Below are 22582 nucleotides of genomic sequence, written 5' to 3'. Positions count from 1 at the left end.
TTCGTGGCATAAACCTAGAATGTTGGAAAACCCCGCTATTGTATCGTTTTGAAAGTAAAGTGAATACATTTTAATATCAATTTCAAGCAAAATCAGTAAAATATCTTTTATTTATGTAGTTCAAGTTACTAATGCAAATGATTGTCTGCTAGATAAATAATTCCGATCTTCCTTTAATAAAATGGAAATTGGTAAACAAAATTATAACACTATAGAGAAAAATACGTTTTAGTTATATAACTGTTTTGTTACGTAACTGTTTTGCTCACCTTCGTTATCTTCTGGAGGTTTGTGGTTGGACCTATAGTGTACCAAAATCCATCTCCTCTTTGTAACCACTCTCTGTCTTACTTCAGTGTTACACATTTTATCAGGCTGTGACAGCCAAAAAATATGTCCCCCTCTTCTATGATCCTCAGTCCTTCTATAGCCAAGTGTTTTATTTTGCAAAGATTTCAAGGGACTTCTTGGTAACTTTATAAGCTTTAACAACACCATATGTTTAACTGATTGAGCTGAAGTCTTTAACATGCTCTTCTAGTAAAAAGTGACAACAAGTGAGGTTTATCAGAGCATCTGTTTAAAAGAGAAAAACCACACACACATACAGTACACTGCCTACTGCACTTGTTACATCACTCAGACAACTGCATAGTTCATTTCAACAATAATTATAAGGGTAACATTTCTGTTGTTAAAACATCAAATAGTGGCAAATGAGTTACCTGTCTCCATGATCCAAACAAAGACTTCAATCTGGCCCAAACGGCTTCCTTCAATTCCCATAGTGGCCACCTGAGGGCAGACAATCCCCACAGACAAACAGGTGAAACTGTCCAACTCAACAGTATTTTAAAGCATATTTATATGCTTTCACATACATTTACATGGCACAAAAAAGTTTTTGGCCTGTATGGATAGTTTCTGCCTTTAAAACATCTATACCATGGCTTATTTATCTTTTCTTCTTTACAACTAATCTATCTGAAGACTGGAGACTGTCTGACACAAGAAGCTTGAGCCAATTAGAGCATGCCACGTCTAATTTCTGCTAATAATCCCAATGCTGACGATGCCTTTTGGAACATTTGATACAAACAAAAAACATTACCTGAAAAAAAACAACCCGGTGTGAGGCTGGGACGTGGCCCCAGAGTAGACCCGGGACTGGAGAGGTTACAGATCTGCTTGGGAATGTCTCAGTGATCAGCAGGAGGAGGTGGCTGAGAGGTAGGAGGCATGAATATCTCTTCTTAGGCTGCTGAAGCCCAGCTCCAGATGAGCAGTATAAAAAGAATAGATAAATGGTGTATCTGTATTCTGCATAGCTTAATTAGTATAAATGCTTAAGGGAGACATTAAATTTTTTTAAAGACAGATATAGAATCACCAATCTTCTGGTTAGTAGGTGACCTGCTCTACCACCTGAGCTACAGCCACTCAAAATAGCAATTATACATTTATCTGTAGTGTCACGGCGGGGTGCTCCGATTGTGTTGATTTCACAACTCAGATGCAGATGCGGAGAGTAGAGTTGTGTTTGAACGAAAAGCGAGCTTTATTTAGCTGGTCACCTATATTTCTACATGCTGAGCACCTCTGATGCTTGCACTTGATTACCAAAATGGCAATCGTGAATATTTTGTCCAACACTGAGCTCACGATTATTTACCACAGTTATTCACTGATTTTATTGACAAAGATGTTTTTATTACAGAAATGTAAACAGACACCGAAAAAAGACAAAATGATCGTCATTTACAAATATTTGCATTAATTATTTGCATTAAAATAAAAGAAACCCTCATTAATCACCTAAATACAGTGCATCTCTAAGAAAAAGAAAAGTCTGCTGATAAAAAAATACTAATACAGAAAACAAAATTAAGTCATTAGAGCACGGCTTTTACCTTAACATTGTGCTATTAATTCATCTTTATAAATCAATATTTGCAGAAAAATAAGATAAAGTCTTTCCCTCCATTCATTGTAGCAGATGGCTATGAATAAAACTAGCAAAGTACTCAGAGGAAATGCCTCTCTACTTTCAATCAGTGTTCAGTGTTGTGTTTTACACCCCAAAATTTCTCAAATACATCTTCACGAAGCTTAACCCAATCTCTGCATTTCACTATATTATAAAATTGCTCAATCTGTAAGATGTAGATTTTCCAGATTTCACTGGGAAGAACACTTATAGTTAATAAGAGCATTAGTGTGAAAGCATATGTGTAATAATAAAGTAATAGTGAAGCAAAAAACAGAAGTTGTGCAAATTAGGCAGAACAAAAAAAGTAATAGAATTTTGCTTGATTTATGAATTTATTAATGTACTGAGTGTTATCATACAAACTTTTCCAATATCAATGGGCTTAATTTTGGAAATAAATTCAGGCGGAAGAATTTCTCCCCATCAGGGTGCATGGTACCATACCCAGAGTGATGAATTAAAAATGGAAGAGGTGTAGGCTCGGCATACATCATTCTGGTGATGTAGACATGCATGCAGAGCCAGTCACTATGGGGTTTGTAGCAGTGTGTGCTTTGGTAGGTTGAGGGCAGTCTATCTAGAAGCACTTTCTGTGGACGATGCTGGCGCCAGACTCATCGTACTCCTGCTTGCTGATCCACATGTCCTGGAAGGTGGACAGAGAAGCCAGGATGGAGCCTCCAATCCATACAGAGTACTTCCTCTCTGGGGGAGCAATAATCTGCAAGGGCAGAGATGAAGAGGGTTCAGCAATGAAGACTTTTAGGAAGTGCACTTACATTCTGCCAGACATACAAATTCAGCACAGTGTTAAATACCTTGTTCGTGTGAAAGTGAAGCACCTTTAAAAAAAGAGTGAGTATGAAAGAGTACATAAGAAGCAATAACTTTACCTTGATTTTTAGGTTTTTGGGTGCCAGTGAAGTGATCTCCTTCTGCATGCGGTCAGCAATGCCAGGGTACATGGTGGTACCTCCAGACAGCACAGTGTTGGCGTACAGGTCCTTACGGATGTCAACGTCACACTTCATGATGCTGTTAAAGGTAGTTTCATGGATACCACAAGACTCCATACCTGTGGAGAGTTGGAAAATTAGGGGTTAAGGTTAGCCTTGCTAAGGACTACTTTTTACAAATCACAGAAATCTGTCTTAAAACTGACGCTGCTTACCAAGGAATGAGGGCTGGAAGAGAGCCTCTGGGCAACGGAACCTCTCATTCCCAATAGTGATGACCTGTCCATCAGGCAGCTCATACTTCTTATCCAATGACGAAGAGCAGGCAGCTCTTTCAATCTCTCTCTCAAAGTCCAGGGCAACATAGCACAGATTCTCCTTAATGTCACGCACAATCTCAAAATGGAGATATAAATGGAGATATATATATATATATATATATATATATATATATATATATATATATATATATATATATATATATATATATATACACACACACACACACACACACACACACACAGTGGGGCAAAAAAGTATTTAGTCAGCCACCGATTGTGCAAGTTCCCCCACCTAAAATGATGACAGAGGTCAGTAATTTGCACCAGAGGTACACTTCAACTGTGAGAGACAGAATGTGAAAAAAAAATCCATGAATCCACATGGTAGGATTTGTAAAGAATTTATTCGTAAATTAGGGTGGAAAATAAGTATTTGGTCACCTCAAACAAGGAAAATCTCTGGCTCTCACAGACCTGTAACGTCCTCTGTAAGAAGCTTTTCTGTCCCCCACTCGTTACCTGTATGAATGGCACCTGTTTGAACTCATCATCTGTATAAAAGACACCTGTCCACAGCCTCAAACAGTCAGACTCCAAACTCCGCCATGGCCAAGACCAAAGAGCTTTCGAAGGACACCAGGAAAAGTATTGTAGACCTGCACCAGACTGGGAAGAGTGAATCTACAATAGGCAAGCAGCTTGGTGTGAAAAAATCAACTGTGGGAGCAATCATCAGAAAATGGAAGACATACAAGACCACTGATAATCTCCCTCGATCTGGGGCTCCACGCAAGATCTCATCCCGTGGGGTCAAAATGATCATGAGAACGGTGAGCAAAGATCCCAGAACCACACGGGGGGACCTGGTGAATGACCTGCAGAGAGCTGGGACCAAAGTAACAAAGGTCACCATCAGTAACACACTACAACGGCAGGGAATCAAATCCCGCAGTGCCAGACGTGTTCCGCTGCTGAAGCCAGTGCATGTCCAGGCCCGTCTGAAGTTTGCCAGAGAGCACATGGATGATACAGCAGAGGATTGGGAGAATGTCATGTGGTCAGATGAAACCAAAGTAGAACTTTTTGGTATAAACTCAACTCGTCGTGTTTGGAGGAAGAAGAATACTGAGTTGCATCCCAAGAACACCATACCTACTGTGAAGCATGGGGGTGGAAACATCATGCTATGGGGCTGTTTTTCTGCCAAGGGGACAGGACGACTGATCCGTGTTAAGGACAGAATGAATGGGGCCATGTATCGTGAGATTTTGAGCCAAAACCTCCTTCCATCAGTGAGAACTTTGAAGATGAAACGAGGCTGGGTCTTCCAACATGACAATGATCCAAAACACACCGCCCGGGCAACAAAGGAGTGGCTCCGTAAGAAGCATTTGAAAGTCCTGGAGTGGCCTAGCCAGTCTCCAGACCTCAACCCCATAGAAACTCTGTGGCGGGAGTTGAAAGTCCGTGTTGCTCGGCGACAGCCCCAAAACATCACTGCTCTCGAGAAGATCTGCATGGAGGAATGGGCCAAAATACCAGCTACTGTGTGTGCAAACCTGGTAAAGACCTATAGTAAACGTTTGACCTCTGTTATTGCCAACAAAGGTTATGTTACAAAGTATTGAGTTGTATTTTTGTTATTGACCAAATACTTATTTTCCACCCTGATTTACGAATAAATTCTTTACAAATCCTACCATGTGGATTCATGGATTTTTTTTTTCACATTCTGTCTCTCACAGTTGAAGTGTACCTCTGGTGCAAATTACTGACCTCTGTCATCATTTTAAGTGGGGGAACTTGCACAATCGGTGGCTGACTAAATACTTTTTTGCCCCACTGTGTATATATATATATATATATATATATATATATATATATATATATATATATATATATATATATATATATATATATTTTTTTTAATTTATTTATTTATTTTTTTTCTTATATTTCGGGTCGATGACTTGTATAGACTAAGAGGCATCCTAACCAAAATGACTACCACAGCATTCTGTAGCACTATGCAATACCTTCTGCTATGCACCTAGTTGGTCATGGGTTCATCCTACAGTAAGCATAAGTAAGCTACAGTAAGCTTAAGTCCAAGCTATGCCAGAACTCCCTCAGGAAAAAAGAACAAGATGCTGAGCTTGAAAACATGGTCTCCAGCACAGTCTCCAGACTTAAACCCTCTTGAGCTGGTTTGAGATAAACTGGACCGAAGAGTGAAAGCAAAGCCACCTACAAGTGCCACACATTTATCGGTACTTTTGCAAAAGATATGGGAAGAACTTTCTGAACAGTATTTGATTTCTGTTTCGAAAGAATGCCACATGTTCAGCTGCTATATCTGCTAAAGGTGGCTACTTTGATAAGTCAAAAGTTAAGAATACATTTTGGTCTATATATTGATTCCATGATTTATTTTTTAACTGCAATTGCTTATTTGTAGCTGTCATTTCAGAGTGCAATGAGACATTAAACTACATAATTTTCAATAAAAAACTGGAAAAATTGGCGCGTTCTTTTGACGGGTAGTGCAACTTGAAAAGTAGTTGATATATGAAGATAAATTTTCACAACAATCATATAAATAAATCTAATTTTTGAACCATAAAATCTAAAATCATAAAATTCATCATAGGAGATGGTTGAATAGAAAATGTGGTCTGAGATGAAATGTACCATAATATGTATTCATGCTGTTGTTTCTGTATGACTAAACACATATTATGTGTTTAGTCATACAGAAACAACAGCATGAATACTGTAATAAAATGACTCTTTTGCTATACTGACTGTATAAGTCTGAGTGCAGTAATTTGCACTGCTATTAACAGTTACTTCACGCAGACACCAGTGTAGTTCAACATTTGTTTTCTACTTCAGCTTGAGTCTGATGAGTCTAATTTATAAACAGCAGCGCCCATGCTGCAGCTCATCATTTCTGATGCATCACAGTGCAAAGATAGAAACCCAAAGCATCTGCAAAGGCAAAAAAAAAAAAAAAAGTTTAAGGTAGGTTGAAGGAGTAGGAGGAAACTGGTGTCAGCCCTCATTACCTGTGCCATCCTTTCCCTGTTTATCTTGGGGTTCAGGGGGGCCTCTGTGAGGAGGACTGGGTGGTCCTCAGGGGAAACTCTCAGCTCATTGTAAAACATGTGATGCCAGAACATCTCCATGTCATCCCAGTTGGTAACAATACCGTGCTCAATGGGGTACTTGAGAGTCAGGATTCTTCTTTTGTTCTGTGCCTCGTCACCCACAAAGCTGTCTTTGTGGCTCATACCAATCATTACACCCTGGGCAACAAAGAAAAAAACAATTGTTACAAAATTTACAGGGTATTTGAGGTTTATAAAGTACTCTTGAGGAATATGTAATGGAATACCTGATGTCTGGGGCGTCCAGCAATGGAGGGGAACACAGCATGTGGAGCATTATTTCCTGCAAAGCCAACTTTGCACATACCGGACCCATTATCTATGACAACGGCAACAATTTCGTCTTCCATTTTCTGAACGAAAAAAAAAGGTAATAGAGGTTTTTTAGACTTGATGTTAAGCAGTAATCTGGGTTAAATCTAGCAGATAGCCTGGATAAAAAGTCTTGTTGTTAAAGAGAACGAATGCTGGATGTCGCAGTGGCGCAGTGTTCAGTGTTAAGTGACCTTAAATGACAATTTTCTTCATAGGTCCAACGACAGCAAAAATGTTAATTTTACTTGTTCCTTCTACAAAATTAGTTGGACCTGCAGTCATCAGCCAGCACTGCAGGCCTTGCCAAAGCAGATGCTAACTGTAAGGAGTTAGCATCTGCTTTGTAGTCTAACAAATACTGATTTGTTAGACTACAAAACTGAAAACATCGATGACCATAGTTATTACATACCATCAAAAATCCACTCATCAGCTACTTTGTTAGGTATAAGTGTTTAAGTGCTTGTTAACACTAGAACCCCTCGCACAAAGGTAACATGATCCTCTGATTAACAGAGGCCATACCAGATAGGCTTGAACAGAATTTGGATTGAAGGTGATAATTTAAGTAAAAATTAAAAAACTCTAAAGATTTTACTTTCCAGAAATTGTCCTGATCTCCACCAAAATTTGGCAGGTCTACCAAATATGAATGACCTAAACCTTGGTTCAAGATAAGTTACATTTTCAGTTCTACAGTATGTTGTGTTAAAATTATTGTATAGTTTCTTGTCAAAATCTGGAAATACTGATACGACTCATCTGATTTTAATTTATACTATAATCAAAGTTATTTACAGTTAAAGTTACCTATAACTGTAAGTGTAATAGAGGGTAGGGGAGAATAGGTGCTGAGTATATATATATATATATATATATATATATATATATATATATATATATATATATATATATATATATATATTATATATATATATATACAGGGTGGGCCATTTATATGGATACACCATAATAAAATGGGAATAGTTGGCGATATTAAAGTCCTGTTTGTGGCACATTAGTATATGTGAGGGGGCAAAACCCTCAAGATGGGTGGTGACCATGGTGGCCATTTAGAAGACCACCCATCTCCCATGCTATAGTTAGCAAACTGCTTGCTAAGTTTCGTGAAACTGGTTCAGTGTTGGATTTGCCAAAATGTGGATGCAAGAAAACTGTCACTAATGAAGAAACATCAGTGGCTGTCCTAGCTTCATTCAGCAAGAGCCCACAGCGTAGCACTCGCCTCATGTCACTGGAGAGTGGCATTAGTCGAACATCCCTTCGGCAGATATTAGCTACTCACAAATGGCACCCTTACAAACTCCAGCTACTGCAGCATCTCAACGAGGATGACCCAGATCGGCGCACAGAATTTGCAGAATGGGCAAAACAAAAATTGGAACAGGACCCTCAGTTCACGCAGAAGATTTTGTTCAGTGATGAGGCAAACTTTTATGTGAATGGTGAAGTTAACAAACAAAACCACCGCTATTGGTCTGACACTAACCCACATTGGATGGATCCCTCCAAGACTGTTGGACAACAAAAGTGATGGGTTGGTGTGGTATATGGGGTACAACGATAGTGGGTCCATTCTTCATCAATGGAAACCTCAAGGCCACTGGATATTTGAAATTGCTACATGATGATGTGTTTCCCTCTTTATGCACTGAAGCTGGCACGTTCCCTGAGTTTTTCCAGCAAGATGGTGCACCACCACATTATGGGTGCCAGGTCCGAGCATTCCTAGATGAACAGTTTCCTGGAAAGTGGATTGGTCGTCGTGGGCCAGTTGAATGGCCCCCAAGGTCTCCCGATCTGACCCCCTTAGACTTTTATCTTTGGGGTCACCTGAAGGCAATTGTCTATGGTGTGAAGATACGAGATGTGCAGCACCTGAAACTACAGATACTGGATGCCTGTGCTGGCATTTCTCCTGCGGTGTTGCTATCAGTGTGTGAAGAGTGGGAGAAGAGGATTGCATTGACAATCCAACACAATGGGCAGCACATTGAACACATTTTATAAGTGGTCAGAAACTTGTAAATAACTCATGAAAGAATAAAGTTACGTTGAAACCAAGCACACCATTGTTTTTCTTGTGACATTACCAATAAGTTTGATGTGTCACATGGCCCTATTCCTATTGAAAAAACAAAAGTTGTTTCCAAGATGGCCGACTTCTAAATGGCCACCATGGTCACCACCCATCTTGAGGAGTTTCCCCCGTCACATATAATAATGGATTGCATTTCTATAGCGTTCAAAGCACTTTACACTATTCATTCACTCTCACATTCATACACTGGTGGAGGCAAGCTACAGTTGTAGCCACAGCTGCCCTGAGACAGACTGACAGAGGCGAGGCTGCCATATTGCGCCATCGGCCCCTCTGGCCAACACCAGTAGGGGGTAGGTGTCTTGCCCAAGGACACAACGACCGAGACTGTCCGAGCCGGGGCTCGAACCGGCAACCTTCCGATTACAAGACGAGCACCCAACTCTTGAGCCACGATCACATATACTAATGTGCCACAAACAGGACTTTAATATCACCAACCATTCCCATTTTATTACGGTGTATCCATATAAATGGCCCACCCTGTATACAATATACTCAAATTTTCAATTGAATCTGCAACTGAAGCAGTTGGTTAGTATGATTTTGACTTTTTGAATTCCAGATGTTCGACTCTTGTCTAATTTAAAATAATGACAAAAGTAAGGAATAAATATTGAGTTTGGCTCAATGACTCCACTGTGCTTGTTCCTTAGTTATGTTATGTCTATATGATGGAAAGCTTTAAGTATCTGTTACTGAATATTTTTTAATTTAACTTTTAAACATGTTAGTTTTATTGTTGTTAAAATGTACAAGTACATAAATGTCATTAACTTAAAAAAAATAAAAATAAATTTGCCTTAATTTTTGTTCTGCTGACATCCTTGGGTTTACAGTGTGTGTATGGAGGTGTTTTCATTATATTCTTTTGCTTCTTTTTCTAAAAGATAAAATATTTCATCACTTGTCTTTGTCAGCTATTAGAAAATCGTTTTTGGTAATCTAGTAGATATTTATTTAACTATTAAAACAATATTTTTTTTTACAATTCTTAAGTCAAAGTCATGTCTATTCAGAGTTCAGACAGGCATTACAAATGGTATGATTTAATGGGATTTATTTGCTTAGTCAAAAGTTTCTGTTTTTGTCTTTCTAAAAAAGTCATCACATACCAATGTGTTGATGTCAAAGGAGAATAGCTGGACTGCTTTGATGTGACAGCAAGGCAACATTAACTAAAATAATCACTTTTTAGAACCAAAGAATGCAGAAGAGCATTTCTGAACATGCAAGACTTTGAAGCAGGTGGGCTAGAGCAGCAGAAGAACATGCCAGGTGCCACGCCTATCAGCTAAGAACAAAAAAAGTCTCCAAAACTGCAAAATAAAATCGGAAAAAGATTGTCTCATTGTCTCATCTGATGAGTCTCAATTTCTGGTGTGACATTTCACTGGTAGTGGTGTGTTTGCATGAAAGTACAGATGCAACCTTTCTTGTTTCAGTGGTTCAGGCTGGTAGTGGTGTAATGGTCCTGGGGATATTTTCTTGGTACACTGGGTATCAGCCGAGCATCATCTAAACACCAAAGTCTGCTTGAGAGTTTTTGTTAAACCGTGTCCCTTTATAGCCACTGTATACTCATCTTCTTATGGCTGCTTCCAGCAGGATCCCTCACCATGTCACGAAGCTCAAAACATCTCAAACTGTTACTGGTACTCAAATGACCTTCACAGTTCCAGATCTGAATCCAAGACTGCACCTTTGAGATGTTTTGGAATAGGAGACTTGCATCATGATGACCTGTTGCTTCACAGTAAGAAGGTCCTGGGCCTTTCTTTGTGGAGACTGAAAGTTCTCCTTATGCAATCGTGGGTTCTCTGCGGGTACTCTGGCCTCCTCCCACAGTCCAATAACAGATGAGGCTTCATCATTAGGTTATTCTTAATTGGCTGTAGATGTGAATGTGATGTGGATGTCTGTCTGTCTCTCTTTGCCAACCCTGTGAGAGACAGCTGACCTCTCTAGGGTGTATCCTGCCTCCGGTAAAGTCTGGAGCTTGAATCATGTAGGAAGAATTAAGGCAGTTCCGAAGGCAAGAGGTGGTCTACGCATAGCTACCAACACATTTCTACGAAAGCTGTCAATGTATAACAAGTATAATTTAAGTGGTTATTTCAACTAAAATGAGGACTTATAGAAAACCTGATCTTTTAACTTAAATGGTGAAAAAAAACCACTTCCTGGTGTTTAAAATACAAAGCTTAAAATGTCAAATGAAAACATTTTATACATGAGAAAAACTTCCATTGGCATTTAGCACTTGTCTTACCTGTGTGAGGGAGCGTATTCAGTGTAGGAGGACTGGCAGTAAGCACTATACACTCCAGTGGGATTTAGTATCTGAATTTGACTGCAAATGAAGGCCAATAAATTGGAGGATTTTATCAGAGGTCGTGCTGCAGCCCCTCTCCATAAGAGCAGAACTTTTCACATGAGTTACTCTGATTGGCTCAGACACATCCACTGGGTATGGCATATACAGTCACTGGTTCTGCACTTTGGCAACACGGGGGGAGAAGTTCCAGTAAACTAACCTATGTACTGTCAGTGTTAACTATCTGGGGTCGGGCAGTGTTCAATAAATCCTATTTTTATCATCTGTCCAAATTATCGCAGTGTGCACAACTTTGATAGGCATTATAAGTATTGTGAATGGGGCCAATAAATCCTGATTATGTCCATTATTCATATAACGTACTCATATAACATACCCTTCCATATTTGTGCACTGGAAACCTAACAGAATAATTAATTTATATAATTTAATTAATGGGATAAATGTGATTTCACCAGAGCATTTACGTGTTGCTCATTTGCAGATACCAGGACACTGGGTCTTGGGGCCACATGCACTGGAGGCACAGACCACATGGCACTCTGTGCCAGAGATGCATGTGGTCCGACTTAGGGGGGCTAATGTTTACAGCATGATTGTGATGAGACTATAAATTTCTTATCTCCCATCACCTCTCTTCACCTAACCTATGGTGCATGTGATTTTCAAGGACTCATTAATCTTGTAGGCCTGAATGAGATATGATTAACAGTTGTGGAATTTCCCATACATACCTATGTTTGGTATCAAAATAAAGCTATTACCCCTGTTATCAATTTATTACACATGAACACATGAACATTGTAGTGGAAAACTTGTATTTCAACACACTTAACCTTTTGTATACTAATGGTATATGATTGTAGCCTTCTTGTAACCTGACTGTGTGTACAGTGACAAACAAATTACTGTAAGCTGCAAGGTCATGAGACGTTTTATGTCTTTGTTATCAAGCAGGTGCCTATAAGACCGTGATAATAAAGTTCCCTAGAGCTGATGAGACAAAGTTTATATGCACACAATAAGTATAAAAAAGCAGTTTTCTTTCTGTATTAATACTGGTGTTACGACTGTCCGTGCTATATTGGTACATTTATAAAAGAAAGTAGGGACATGCAGCGCCAAAAGATTGTTACTAATCAAGTGTCTCAGTGTTTAAGTGTCAAAAGCAAGATAGAAACCAGATTAACCTCCTGTCACAGCAGTCACTGCACAGCAGCTTACAACATCTCAGACTGCAGGATGGATAGATGCCCCTTAAATCAAAAACTGGTTAGTTCTGCAAGATCACTTTATGAAAATACTAAGATGTCATGGTCTTGGGTCTGTGACACAGTTTTTATGTGTTTGGACTTTTGATTCTGTTTATTTAATATTGTGAAGTTAAGATTCTGTTCCAAGTTCTGGTTATTATGATTGAGATCCCTCTGTTTAATATTTGTTTTCTCAGGTCTTCTTAGTTTTGTTATCTAGTCTTTAGGTTTTGTTATCAAGCCTCTATGCCCCATACTCTTGTCTCTGCAGTCTCAGTGTCAAGCTTGAATGTCTTTTTCTGAGTTTCTGAGGCAGAGAACATAGAGGGAGAAATAATGAAAGGTGTTTTCAGTGTGGAGCCACAGTACATTGGTTTAATGATTGATCTGAAAAGGCAGGAACTGAAACTGTTTGACTCGGGTCGGAGGGTGAGAAGGGGAAGGTGTCATAGCCCAAAGTATTTCCATATTAACCATTCACCCAGACAGTAGATGAAAAGAGGGGGGGGTTACATGACATCCGTTTTGTCCCTGGAGGATGGGAAATGACCACGTCCAGTGGCATATATCTCTGTCTAACTGAACTCAGAGGCTGGAGGCCTTAGTTTGTTTGTGTGCAGTAGGTGTAGCGAAAAGAACAGTTCTAACTTTGTCTGACTTTGTAGGCTACTCAGATTTAATCCTTTTGCTCCATGTTCCTGCCACAATGGCTTCTCCAACACACATACATAGTCACCAGATGCTGGAAATTATCAAGTAAACATACTTTTTAACTTTACTGGAAAAAATATTTATTTCATTTAATAATTTAAGGCACTACACTAAGGCGCTAAAATGGCCCCTAACAATCGGGAATAGCGTTTTGTTCAAAAGCTGTGTTCCCAGTACTTTAGCATCAAGGTAGGGACTGGTGCACAGTGGCTCTGTAACTGGTCACAGTTAGGTTACATCAAGTGCAGAGCAGCAGAGATTAATTGTTAATTTAAACTGATGAGACACTTAGATTCATTCACTAAATTGAACATTTATACTATAATAATATGAAGACCTTTTGGCTCTCGGAGGAGGCGGACGCACTTTTTCTCCTCTCCTCTCCCTTATCTTCCCTGGTTAGTTCTTATGTCCTTGTCTAGTCTTGTGTTTTTTTTGTATTACTTTCCCTGGAACACTCTCTCACAGTCTGTTTCTAAAACCTAAAGAGAATTATGGATTTGATCAACTGGTCTCTGAATGCTATTGACACCCTTTTCTCAACGAGAAGTCTGGGCTAGGGAGAGCCCGAGTGCCCTGGAGGGACTTTCCCTGCCGGATACACGATGGATGGGTTGCAGACATGGAGGATCGTGTGCCTGGCGGGAATGTCAATCGAGGACGCTGAAGATATCTACCTATTCGGAACCATGATAACAGAGTTCTTGCTGATCGGAGCTGGCTTGGCCCAGGCTTAACGGAGAATTAAAAAAAGCGGAACCAGCTGTTCAAACCCCCCCAAGGCTGCCCACTGGGATTGAAACGATTGGACGAGGCGCGACTTCTCAGAACGGGCTCATTGAAAGCAGCATGGTTAAGACCTTGGAGACGCTTACAGCTGCCGTGAATACTCAGAATAACACCTCTGAGCATATATTGGGTTACATCAAGGAGAGGCCTGCTCAAAATAACACCTTTGAGTGAAAGTTGGATTACATCGTGGAACAGCTCACTGCAGTCGTGAGGTCTCAGAATCGGCTCTCTGAGCAAAAGAATGACAAGACCACGGAGCGCAAGTTTGATACCATCATCGGGAAGCTCGCGGTTCTCCAACGAGAGATTGAGAGACCAGTGTTGGAGTGTTAAAGAACAGCTTTGAAATTCTCATGAGTTGTTGCAAAAGAAAAATTACCATCATAATCCGGCTACCCCTTCGGCGCCAGCTGTGGGCTCAAGGCTGGAGCCGAACAAAAACTCCCTGATAACGACTGTGTTGAGTCTGTTCCTTCCCATTCCCTACAAGGCCACCTGGGTTGGCTGGTAGACTGTTTACTTAGCCTGGCGGGGCGAAGGACACTGTCTCAGCTGAACTATGGACACGCACACACATACATATACTGATACTGATAAGCACTCACTGACGCATCACCCTCCCTACCCCGGATCAACGCCACCTCCAACGCTTACCTCTCCTCTGATGTGGACATCGGGTCAGCTGGAGGCGCAGTCGACGATTGCAGCGGTCCCAGATCAGATGTACACACTGGAACACTTTCCCATGTTGCTTGTCTGTGTTTATTGTGCTATGGTGTGTTGATATCTGTGCATTCCTGTATTATCCTTTTGTGTTACACATTTCGATGTTTTTTCCTCGCTACCTAGCCTGACCTGTCTCCCCAATGTGATGTTTGTGTATTGTTTGTACGGTCGGCAAGGTCTGTCATCTCGGTTGTGGGCAAAAGACCTGCAACGGACAAATAAAGGCTATCTCATCTCATCATAAGCAGTATACTGTCAGTGTAGGGAACGAAAATCAGGGAAAACATTTTGTGAAATATTGTGTTGCATCTCATTGAATTCAGTTGTGTAAATCCATAAAGAGCAGTAAACCTATTCGCAGCAGCAGCTGATCACAGCTCGAACACTAAGGAAATCTGCTGGAGCCCTCAGTGTAAAGTATTGTGAGTTGTGATTCTTTTCCCCACAATGAGCCAATAAAACCGATTTTAGGGTTCCCACTTAAACCCTAAAATCGGTTTTAGGGTTTAAATTGAATACCCCTTTAACCCCGGACTCATCCGATTTTTCTGTTTAGCTGTGGAGGCAAAGTAAAAGGAAAATTTTCATTCCCATGTACTAATATTATTGGTATTTTTATATTAATAGCTATACTAAAGGCTATCTCTTCACCAAAAGAGCTTCTTCTAACAGCTGCTTTTTACTTTCTTATTCTGAGTTCATTTTAGAGCCTGGACTTTATCACTTTTACTTGAGTAAAGAAGTACAAGAAGTTCGTTAGCTATTAGTAGCTTCAGTATTTTTTTTTTCATCTAGCAGCTCATATATATATATATATATATATATATATATATAGAGCTGCCTGTACTTTTGCCTCCCTTGACAGTTGGACACATTTCTCTTGTTTTGCTTCCTTTCTTTATTTCTCTGTTTCAGTTAGAGTTGACTGTGCATTCATCTTTTCGGACAAATGCTCAGTCAACTCAGTTCATCAAGTGCTGCAGCCTCCCTGGCTACCAGTCCAAGTATACCACCGACGGTCGTGCTGTGAGAAAACAGTGCAGTTGGCAATGACCAAGAAGTAAAATATCTGTAGATATAAAAATAAATAATAAACACATTCAATAAGTAAAGCAAGTGAGACCAAAAACAAAAAAAGCTAACAAAAAACTAAAGAAAAATATCACAAAACTGATAATCTTTTCTGTCAATTTTGCTAAACCATTTTAATACAAAAATCTTGGCAGATACATCTTCATGAAGCTGAAATTGCTGCATTTCAATGTTTTAGAAGAAGAAGAAGCCATAATATTTCATGTTGGATTTATAGGTTTACTAATTTACTGATATTTATCAACACATTTCCAGTATTTTTTGGAAACATTTCTTATTTTTGAAATACATTCAAGTGAAAAAGAGTTTGTTACAGAAAAACTAAGTACAAATTCACACTGAATGGGATGCTCTATGCTTCCTGCAGAGTTTCTCCCCATGAGAAAGCATGGTGCCATAGCCAAAGTGATGGAAAAATGGAAAAGGTGTCGGCTAGGCATGCACCAGTTTGGTGCTATAGGCATGTATGCAGAGCCAGTCATTTCTTTTTCTTGCAGTGTGTGTTTTGGTGGTGGTGGGGTGGGGGCAGTCTGTCTAGAAGCACTTTCTGTGGACGATGCTGGGGCCGGACTCATCGTACTCCTGCTTGCTGATCCACATCTGCTGGAAGGTGGACAGAGAAGCCAGGATGGAGCCTCCAATCCATACAGAGTACTTCCTCTCTGGGGGAGCAATAATCTGCAATGGCAGAAGTAGAGTTGTCAGCAATGAAAACACGCCACATTTAAACATCACAGACTGAGGATTGAGCAACAAGAATTTTACCTTGATCTTCATGGTGCTGGGTGCCAGTGAAGTGATCTCCTTCTGCATGCGGTCAGCAATGCCAGGATACATGGTGGTACCTCCAGACAGCACAGTGTTGGCGTACAGGTCCTTACGGATGTCCACATCGCACTTCATGATGCTGTTATAGGTAGTTTCATGGATACCACAGGCCTCCATACCTGTGGAGAGTTGGAACGTTAGTGATCACTCAGCTACAACTGCTTAACAATTCACAGAAATCTATCTTAAAGCTGACGCTGCTTACCAAGGAATGTGGGCTGGAAGAGAGCCTCTGGGCAACGGAACCTCTCATTCCCAATAGTGATGACCTGTCCATCAGGCAGCTCATAGCTCTTCTCCAGGGATGAAGAAGAGGCAGCAGTTCCCATCTCCTGCTCAAAGTCCAGGGCAACATAGCACAGCTTCTCCTTGATGTCACGCACAATCTCACGCTCAGCTGTGAGACAAGAAAACGCATTACATTTAGGCTTTTCTGGGGGTTTTCCTGGTGTAAACCATCTTTCTTTGACTGTGTCCATTTTCTCACCTGTGGTGGTAAAGCTGTGGCCTCTCTCAGTCAGGATTTTCATGAGGTAGTCTGTGAGGTCCCTGCCAGCCAGGTCCAACCTGACAATGGCATGGGGCAGAGCGTAGCCTTCATAGATGGGCACAGTGTGGGAGACACCATCACCGGAGTCCATGACAATACCAGTGGTACGACCAGAGGCATACAGGGACAGCACTGCCTGGATGGCCACATACATGGCAGGAGTGTTGAAGGTCTCAAACATGATCTGCAAGGAGAGCAGGAGAAAAGAGATGATCAGTGAAACTAAAAGCCAAAGTACTCTGAAATAAGTTTCTATGTGTTAGTTCAATTGTACGGAAAGAACAGCACACTGGGTTGAATTTTAATAGTAAAACTACTTTATAGAAAAGCAATTTATTACAAAACTCCTTTGTTACACTGACTCTACAAGTTAAAGTGCCGCAACCTGCTCCATTCTTCTTTTTTTTACATGCAGACACCTGGAGAAAAAACCTGGAGGGTTGAAGGAGGATGAGGAAAGACAGATTGAGCAGGGGAAGAAACACCCGAGTGGCAACATAGTTTCCTGTTGTTGGGCACTGCAGCTCAACAGTTTCCTGACTTAGGGGGAAGTTCGTCAAGGTGTCAGCTCTTGTTACCTGAGTCATCTTTTCCCTGTTTGACTTGGGGTTCAGGGGGGCCTCTGTGAGCAAGACTGGATGCTCCTCAGGGGCAACTCTCAGCTCATTGTAGAAGGTGTGATGCCAGATCTTCTCCATGTCATCCCAGTTGTTGACAATTCCGTGCTCAATGGGGTACTTGAGGGTCAGGATTCCTCTTTTGCTTTGTGCCTCGTCACCAACATAGCTGTCTTTCTGGCCCATACCAACCATTACACCCTAGGAATGCAAAGATCAGTGTGATTATGAAAAGGTCAGCAGTTATGAAAAGATTACAAGGTATGTGAGGTTTATTAAGGAATATGTACCTGATGCCTGGGGCGTCCAACAATGGAGGGGAACACAGCACGTGGAGCATCATCTCCTGCAAAGCCAGCTTTGCACATTCCAGATCCGTTGTCAACAACGAGGGCGGCAATTTCGTCTTCCATTTTCTGTATGAAGGGAATAAAAAGGGAGGAAAGGATTTTTAGATCAGCTGTTAAGCTGTAGTGTTTTCCATGTGGTATGTTTTATCATCTGACATCGCTGGCACAGGGTTCAGTCGAAACCCAGTGCTCAGTCTGCCCATTGCTATAGAAGGCTGTTAAGAATACTTTTCACACAATCATCTCTAGGATTTACAGTAAGTGATCTGAAAAAGAGAAAATATAATGTGAGCTGCAGTTCTTTGGGTGAAAATGCCTTGTTGATGCCTAATGTTTGAGGCACATAGTCAAAATCCTTCAAGTTGATATGATGGCAACAAAGACAACGACCACACTAGCTGCAACTCCTATTAGTTGGACAATAGAAGATCGGAAAGCCAGTGGCCGCTGTGATGAGTCTCAATTTTGTGCTGTGGCATTTAATGTAGCATAAACAACACAAAGCACTGGCATTTCACAGTGAAGATCTTTCTTCCAAACCAGCCTTTCCGTGGGGACTTTACATATTCTTCCTGTGCCTGTGTGGCTTCCCTTCAAGTTCTTCTTTGGCTTCCTCCAATCCAAAGACAGATGTGGACATGTTCAGTGTTTTTTTTCCAAGATATTTTAAATAGGGTCTAGGTGTGAACTGTATAATCCTGTTAAGTCAGTATCCCCCAGAATCTCTCTGAAGAGTACGTTGTTGAATCTATTTCACAAAAAAAAAAAAAAAAAAACTAAGGCAATTCTTAGTGGAAAAGTTGGACTGGCAAGGGGATAGGTAAGTTTTAGAACCGAAGAAGCCTCTTGGATCAAAGGTAGAATGTCTTCTAGAAACTTGAAGAAGTCTGGACGCTTTCTTTCCAACTCCTTAGTCAATACATTTCTACAAACTACAGATGGCATCCTCTTGGAATGACTGAAACCAGCCCATTGAAGTCATTATGCAAATGTACTGTTTATAAGATTGGGGAAACCTGCAGTCAGCTGAGACTGAAGAAATCACTTGGATGAGTGACGAAACGTTTCTCCCACAAAACGCTACGTCCAGATGAACAGAATCAACTTTTGGAGATTTACTTATCTGGATGATTGAGCACACATCAAGACGCCATAACAAGAACATTATACATAACAAGTGGTTTCTAATGATCGGTTCAACTTAAGTAAGAAATTTAAGTAATGGGATTAAAAGATACCACTTGTTTGAAATGTGAAGTTTACAATTTGAGAGTATTTAAAATATAAGTAAAAGACATTCAGTGGGATCTGCTGTTGTCTTACCTGTGTGAGGAAAGGTTTTCAGTGTAGGAGAACTCTGACTCAGGGCTGCACTCCCATAGGATTTAGTACCTGAACTTGACTGCAATAAAGGGCAGTAAATTGCAGGATTTTATCAGGGTCCGTTCTGCAGTCTCTCTCCATAAAAGGAGAACTTTGTGCACAGCTCCCGCTGATTGGTTCAGTTTCATCCACTGGGTGTGGTCCATGCAGAAAATTGTTCTGGGCTCTGACATAACGGGGTGGACAAGTTCCACTAAACTAACCTATGCACAGTCAGTGTTATCAAACTGAGGATAGTTCAATGTTCAATAAGCCTTTTACTTTATCTGTCAGAATTATTGCAATAGTGCTGATACACAAGGCCAGTATGAGTATGAAACCAGCTGAAATATTTCCTTTTATGTATTTGTTATTCGTCCACTAGGAAGCACATTTAATAAATCCATTCAGTCTACAGTAGAATTGCTTTGCCATGAGGTTTCCTGAGAATTGGTCCATGTATCCCAATCACAACATGTGTAAAATACCCATGTATGTTTGTACACTGGAAAATTAACAAAATAATTAATTGAGCTAATTTATTTCATGACACACAGGAATATTGTAGAAGTGGATTTCACTATTGCATTTTACCAGTTATTTGCACATATTTGGTAGTGATTTCAGTATATAGGGTTGGGCATTTACAAGGGATTGGGAGATTATAATCTTAGGGTCATTGACAGCACAGTTAACACCCTATCTGACTCATTTGCTCAGGCATACCAATGTCCCTCACACATCACCAATGTTCCCTCTAATTTTTCACGTGTCTGAGCAAACTCCCTGAGCGGTCCCTTGGACTACTGTGAGCGACATCAGACGTGTGCACTGTGGTCATGCCAGCATCGAATCCATCCAAGTTACATGGTTTATTCAAATAATCAAATTACAGCATTTATGTTAGACTACTTTTAATTAACTGCTTTAGCCCATTTACAATGAAAATGTAAAAAAAATCTAGCCATTGACCTGTGTAGTATGTTAACACTATTGGAAGTAAAAAAAAACAACTTGAACTCCAATTTTGAAAACACAACTTTCTTTCATCCCCCCCCCCCCCCCCCCCGCCTTTTTTTTTTTTTTTTTTTTTATAAAGCTCTGACTTGTATTATGAGTCTGTGGTCTGGGAGAGAGTCCTGTAACTCTCTGTCTGCAAAATATAGTATATAATGACCAATGCTGGGCAATTAATTATATAGTTACTTCTTTAAAAAAGTAACTCAGTTTGGCAAACAGATTTTTTGCCAAACTGAGTGGAGATCACAAGTTTTTTTGCAGCTATTTTTTTAAAATACAGCCAAGGCATTTTTAAATAAACATTTCAAACTATTTACAGAACAATCAGCTGATCTGCATCAAATTTGATGCCACACAAATTATTTGTGCCACTCCAAAAAATACTTTCTGTCCACTATGAGATAAAGGAGAACAACAGCCTGATACCTGCAGGCCTGACAGCAGGAGATGTATCACTGCTGTAACACCTGTAACATTCAGCAGTCGCCTCATTGTTCTGACACACACAACAAAACTATTGACTACACGACACACTAACTACACAAGATTTGCGCTAAACGTCTCAAATCTCTCACATCTCAAAGCACCGCCGTCACTCCTAAAACTTCCCCCCGTTTTTTAACAACTAGATGCCTCGTTGCCATATCATTTTTTGATTGGTCGACATGGTAGTTTTTTGGACGAATAGGAAAGGGAGAGGGGGTGGAGTTTGTTTTTGCTCACAGGTGAGCGCTTTCGAGCCTTTTTTCTTATAAAACGCCGTTTTTACCGTTTATTCCCGCAGTAAATATAAACAACGACAGTATTCAGGAAGAAAACCAAACATTGCATTTTTTTTATCATAACTCTGGTTTTACGTGGCCTATCAACACAATTTAAAAACTGGTATAAAGTCCACACTTTTTCCGTTAATTGTTCCGTCTGCTCACATCTCCAATGGTTTTACACATTGTCATCAACGTGGCTTCACGCCGCTTTGCAAGCTAAAACACCGGTGTCGGCACATAAGGACGCTGTCAAAGCCTGTCGACGACGGTGATTAGCTGCGTATATACGAATGAATCGCATCATTGGCTGGACTATGGGATAAGGTGGCATCGTGACTAACACTGCAAAACAGAATTGTTAAAGTATTAATTTTAATTTCAATTCAGGTTAGGTTTTTTTGTGCGCAACACAGATTTTCTGTGCGCAGAGACCGTGCCAGCAGTGCGCAATTGCGCACGTTCGCAGCTTAGAGGGAACATTGCACATCACACGTGCATAAATAGAGTGACAGCGTGACAGTGATAGATTTGGTCTGGCGGAGATGGGTTAATGTTTACAGTATAACTCAGGAGACTGTAAATTTCTAATCTTCCCTCACTTCATCTCTCCGAACCTATGGTGCATGAGACTTTCAAGGATTAACCTTTTACACCTGAAGAGATACGATAAGCACTTGCGCAGTTTTCAGAACTTACCTATACATGGTTAGGTCACAAATATTTGGACAGAGACAACTTTTTTCTAATTTTGGTTCTGTATATTAGCACAATGAATTTTAAATGAAACAACTCAGATCCAGTTTAAGTACAGAGCTTTAATTTCATATATGGAACAAAGAGACTGCATAAAAATGTGAGGAACTGAAGCCTTTTTTAGCGCAATCTCTTCATTTCAGGGGCTCAGAAGTAATTGGACAAATTAAATAACTGAAAATAAAATCTTCATTTCTAATACTTGGTTGAAAACCCTTTGCTGGCAATGACAACCTGAAGTCTTGAACTCACGGACATCACCAGATGCTGGGTTTCCTGTTTTTTAATGCTCTGCAAGGCCTTTACTGTAGCGGCTTTCAGTTGTCATTTGTTTGTCGGCTTTTCTGTCTGAAATTTAGTCTTCAACAAGTGAAATGCATGCTCAATTGGATTAAAACAGTGGTTCCCAAAGTAGGGGGCGTGCCCCTTGGTGCAGAGCCTAGCATAACGGACATAATGGACAGGTTTGGACAGAAGATTTTCTTGTAAAACAAAGGGGGCCTAGCAAAAAAAGTTTGGGAACCACTGAATTAAGATCAGTTGACTGACTTGGCAATTCAAAAATATTGCACTTCTTGGCTTTAATAAA

The 22582-nt window shown here is 40.3% G+C and overlaps 2 protein-coding genes across 2 annotated transcripts; both read right to left on the bottom strand.

Moving 5' to 3' along the window:
- Nucleotides 1-2567: 2567 nt before the first annotated feature.
- Nucleotides 2568-6747, bottom strand: LOC146707449 (actin, cytoplasmic 1-like). Its single transcript, XM_085460760.1, has 5 exons — nucleotides 6625-6747; nucleotides 6296-6535; nucleotides 3162-3342; nucleotides 2884-3065; nucleotides 2568-2711 (listed from the first exon to the last, which is right to left on the bottom strand). Exons 1-5 carry the CDS (start codon nucleotides 6745-6747, stop codon nucleotides 2568-2570), a joined length of 870 nt encoding a protein of 289 aa, XP_085316886.1.
- A 9067-nt stretch (nucleotides 6748-15814) lies between these two features.
- Nucleotides 15815-19485, bottom strand: LOC146707448 (actin, cytoplasmic 1-like). The gene is made up of 7 exons (XM_085458791.1): nucleotides 19415-19485; nucleotides 18032-18157; nucleotides 17703-17942; nucleotides 17062-17308; nucleotides 16780-16971; nucleotides 16512-16693; nucleotides 15815-16424 (listed from the first exon to the last, which is right to left on the bottom strand). The coding sequence occupies exons 2-7, from the start codon at nucleotides 18152-18154 to the stop codon at nucleotides 16281-16283; spliced, it is 1128 nt and encodes a 375-aa protein (XP_085314917.1). The 5' UTR covers nucleotides 18155-18157; nucleotides 19415-19485; the 3' UTR covers nucleotides 15815-16280.
- Nucleotides 19486-22582: the final 3097 nt, after the last annotated feature.

Source organism: Copadichromis virginalis, linkage group LG6 (genome assembly GCF_057382275.1).
Source record: "Copadichromis virginalis isolate Kocher_CV1m ecotype Utaka linkage group LG6, C_Virginalis_male_GT1.1, whole genome shotgun sequence".
NCBI lineage: Eukaryota > Metazoa > Chordata > Actinopteri > Cichliformes > Cichlidae > Copadichromis > Copadichromis virginalis.
Note: the sequence above shows the minus strand (reverse complement) of the source record. Positions and strands in the feature narration are given on the sequence as shown.

Bases quoted from the DNA above. Each gene is read 5' to 3' on its own strand.
- LOC146707449 (XM_085460760.1), bottom strand. From the start codon at position 6,747: ATGGAAGACGAAATTGTTGCCGTTGTCATAGATAATGGGTCCGGTATG. The intron at 6,536-6,624 runs GTATTCCATTAC...TTTGTTGCCCAG, and splicing joins CTGGACGCCCCAGACATCAG to GGTGTAATGATTGGTATGAG. The intron at 3,066-3,161 runs GTAAGCAGCGTC...AACTCTCCACAG, and splicing joins CTTCCAGCCCTCATTCCTTG to GTATGGAGTCTTGTGGTATC.
- LOC146707448 (XM_085458791.1), bottom strand. From the start codon at position 18,154: ATGGAAGACGAAATTGCCGCCCTCGTTGTTGACAACGGATCTGGAATG. The intron at 17,943-18,031 runs GTACATATTCCT...TTGCATTCCTAG, and splicing joins TTGGACGCCCCAGGCATCAG to GGTGTAATGGTTGGTATGGG. The intron at 16,425-16,511 runs GTAAAATTCTTG...CTGCCATTGCAG, and splicing joins CCAGCACCATGAAGATCAAG to ATTATTGCTCCCCCAGAGAG.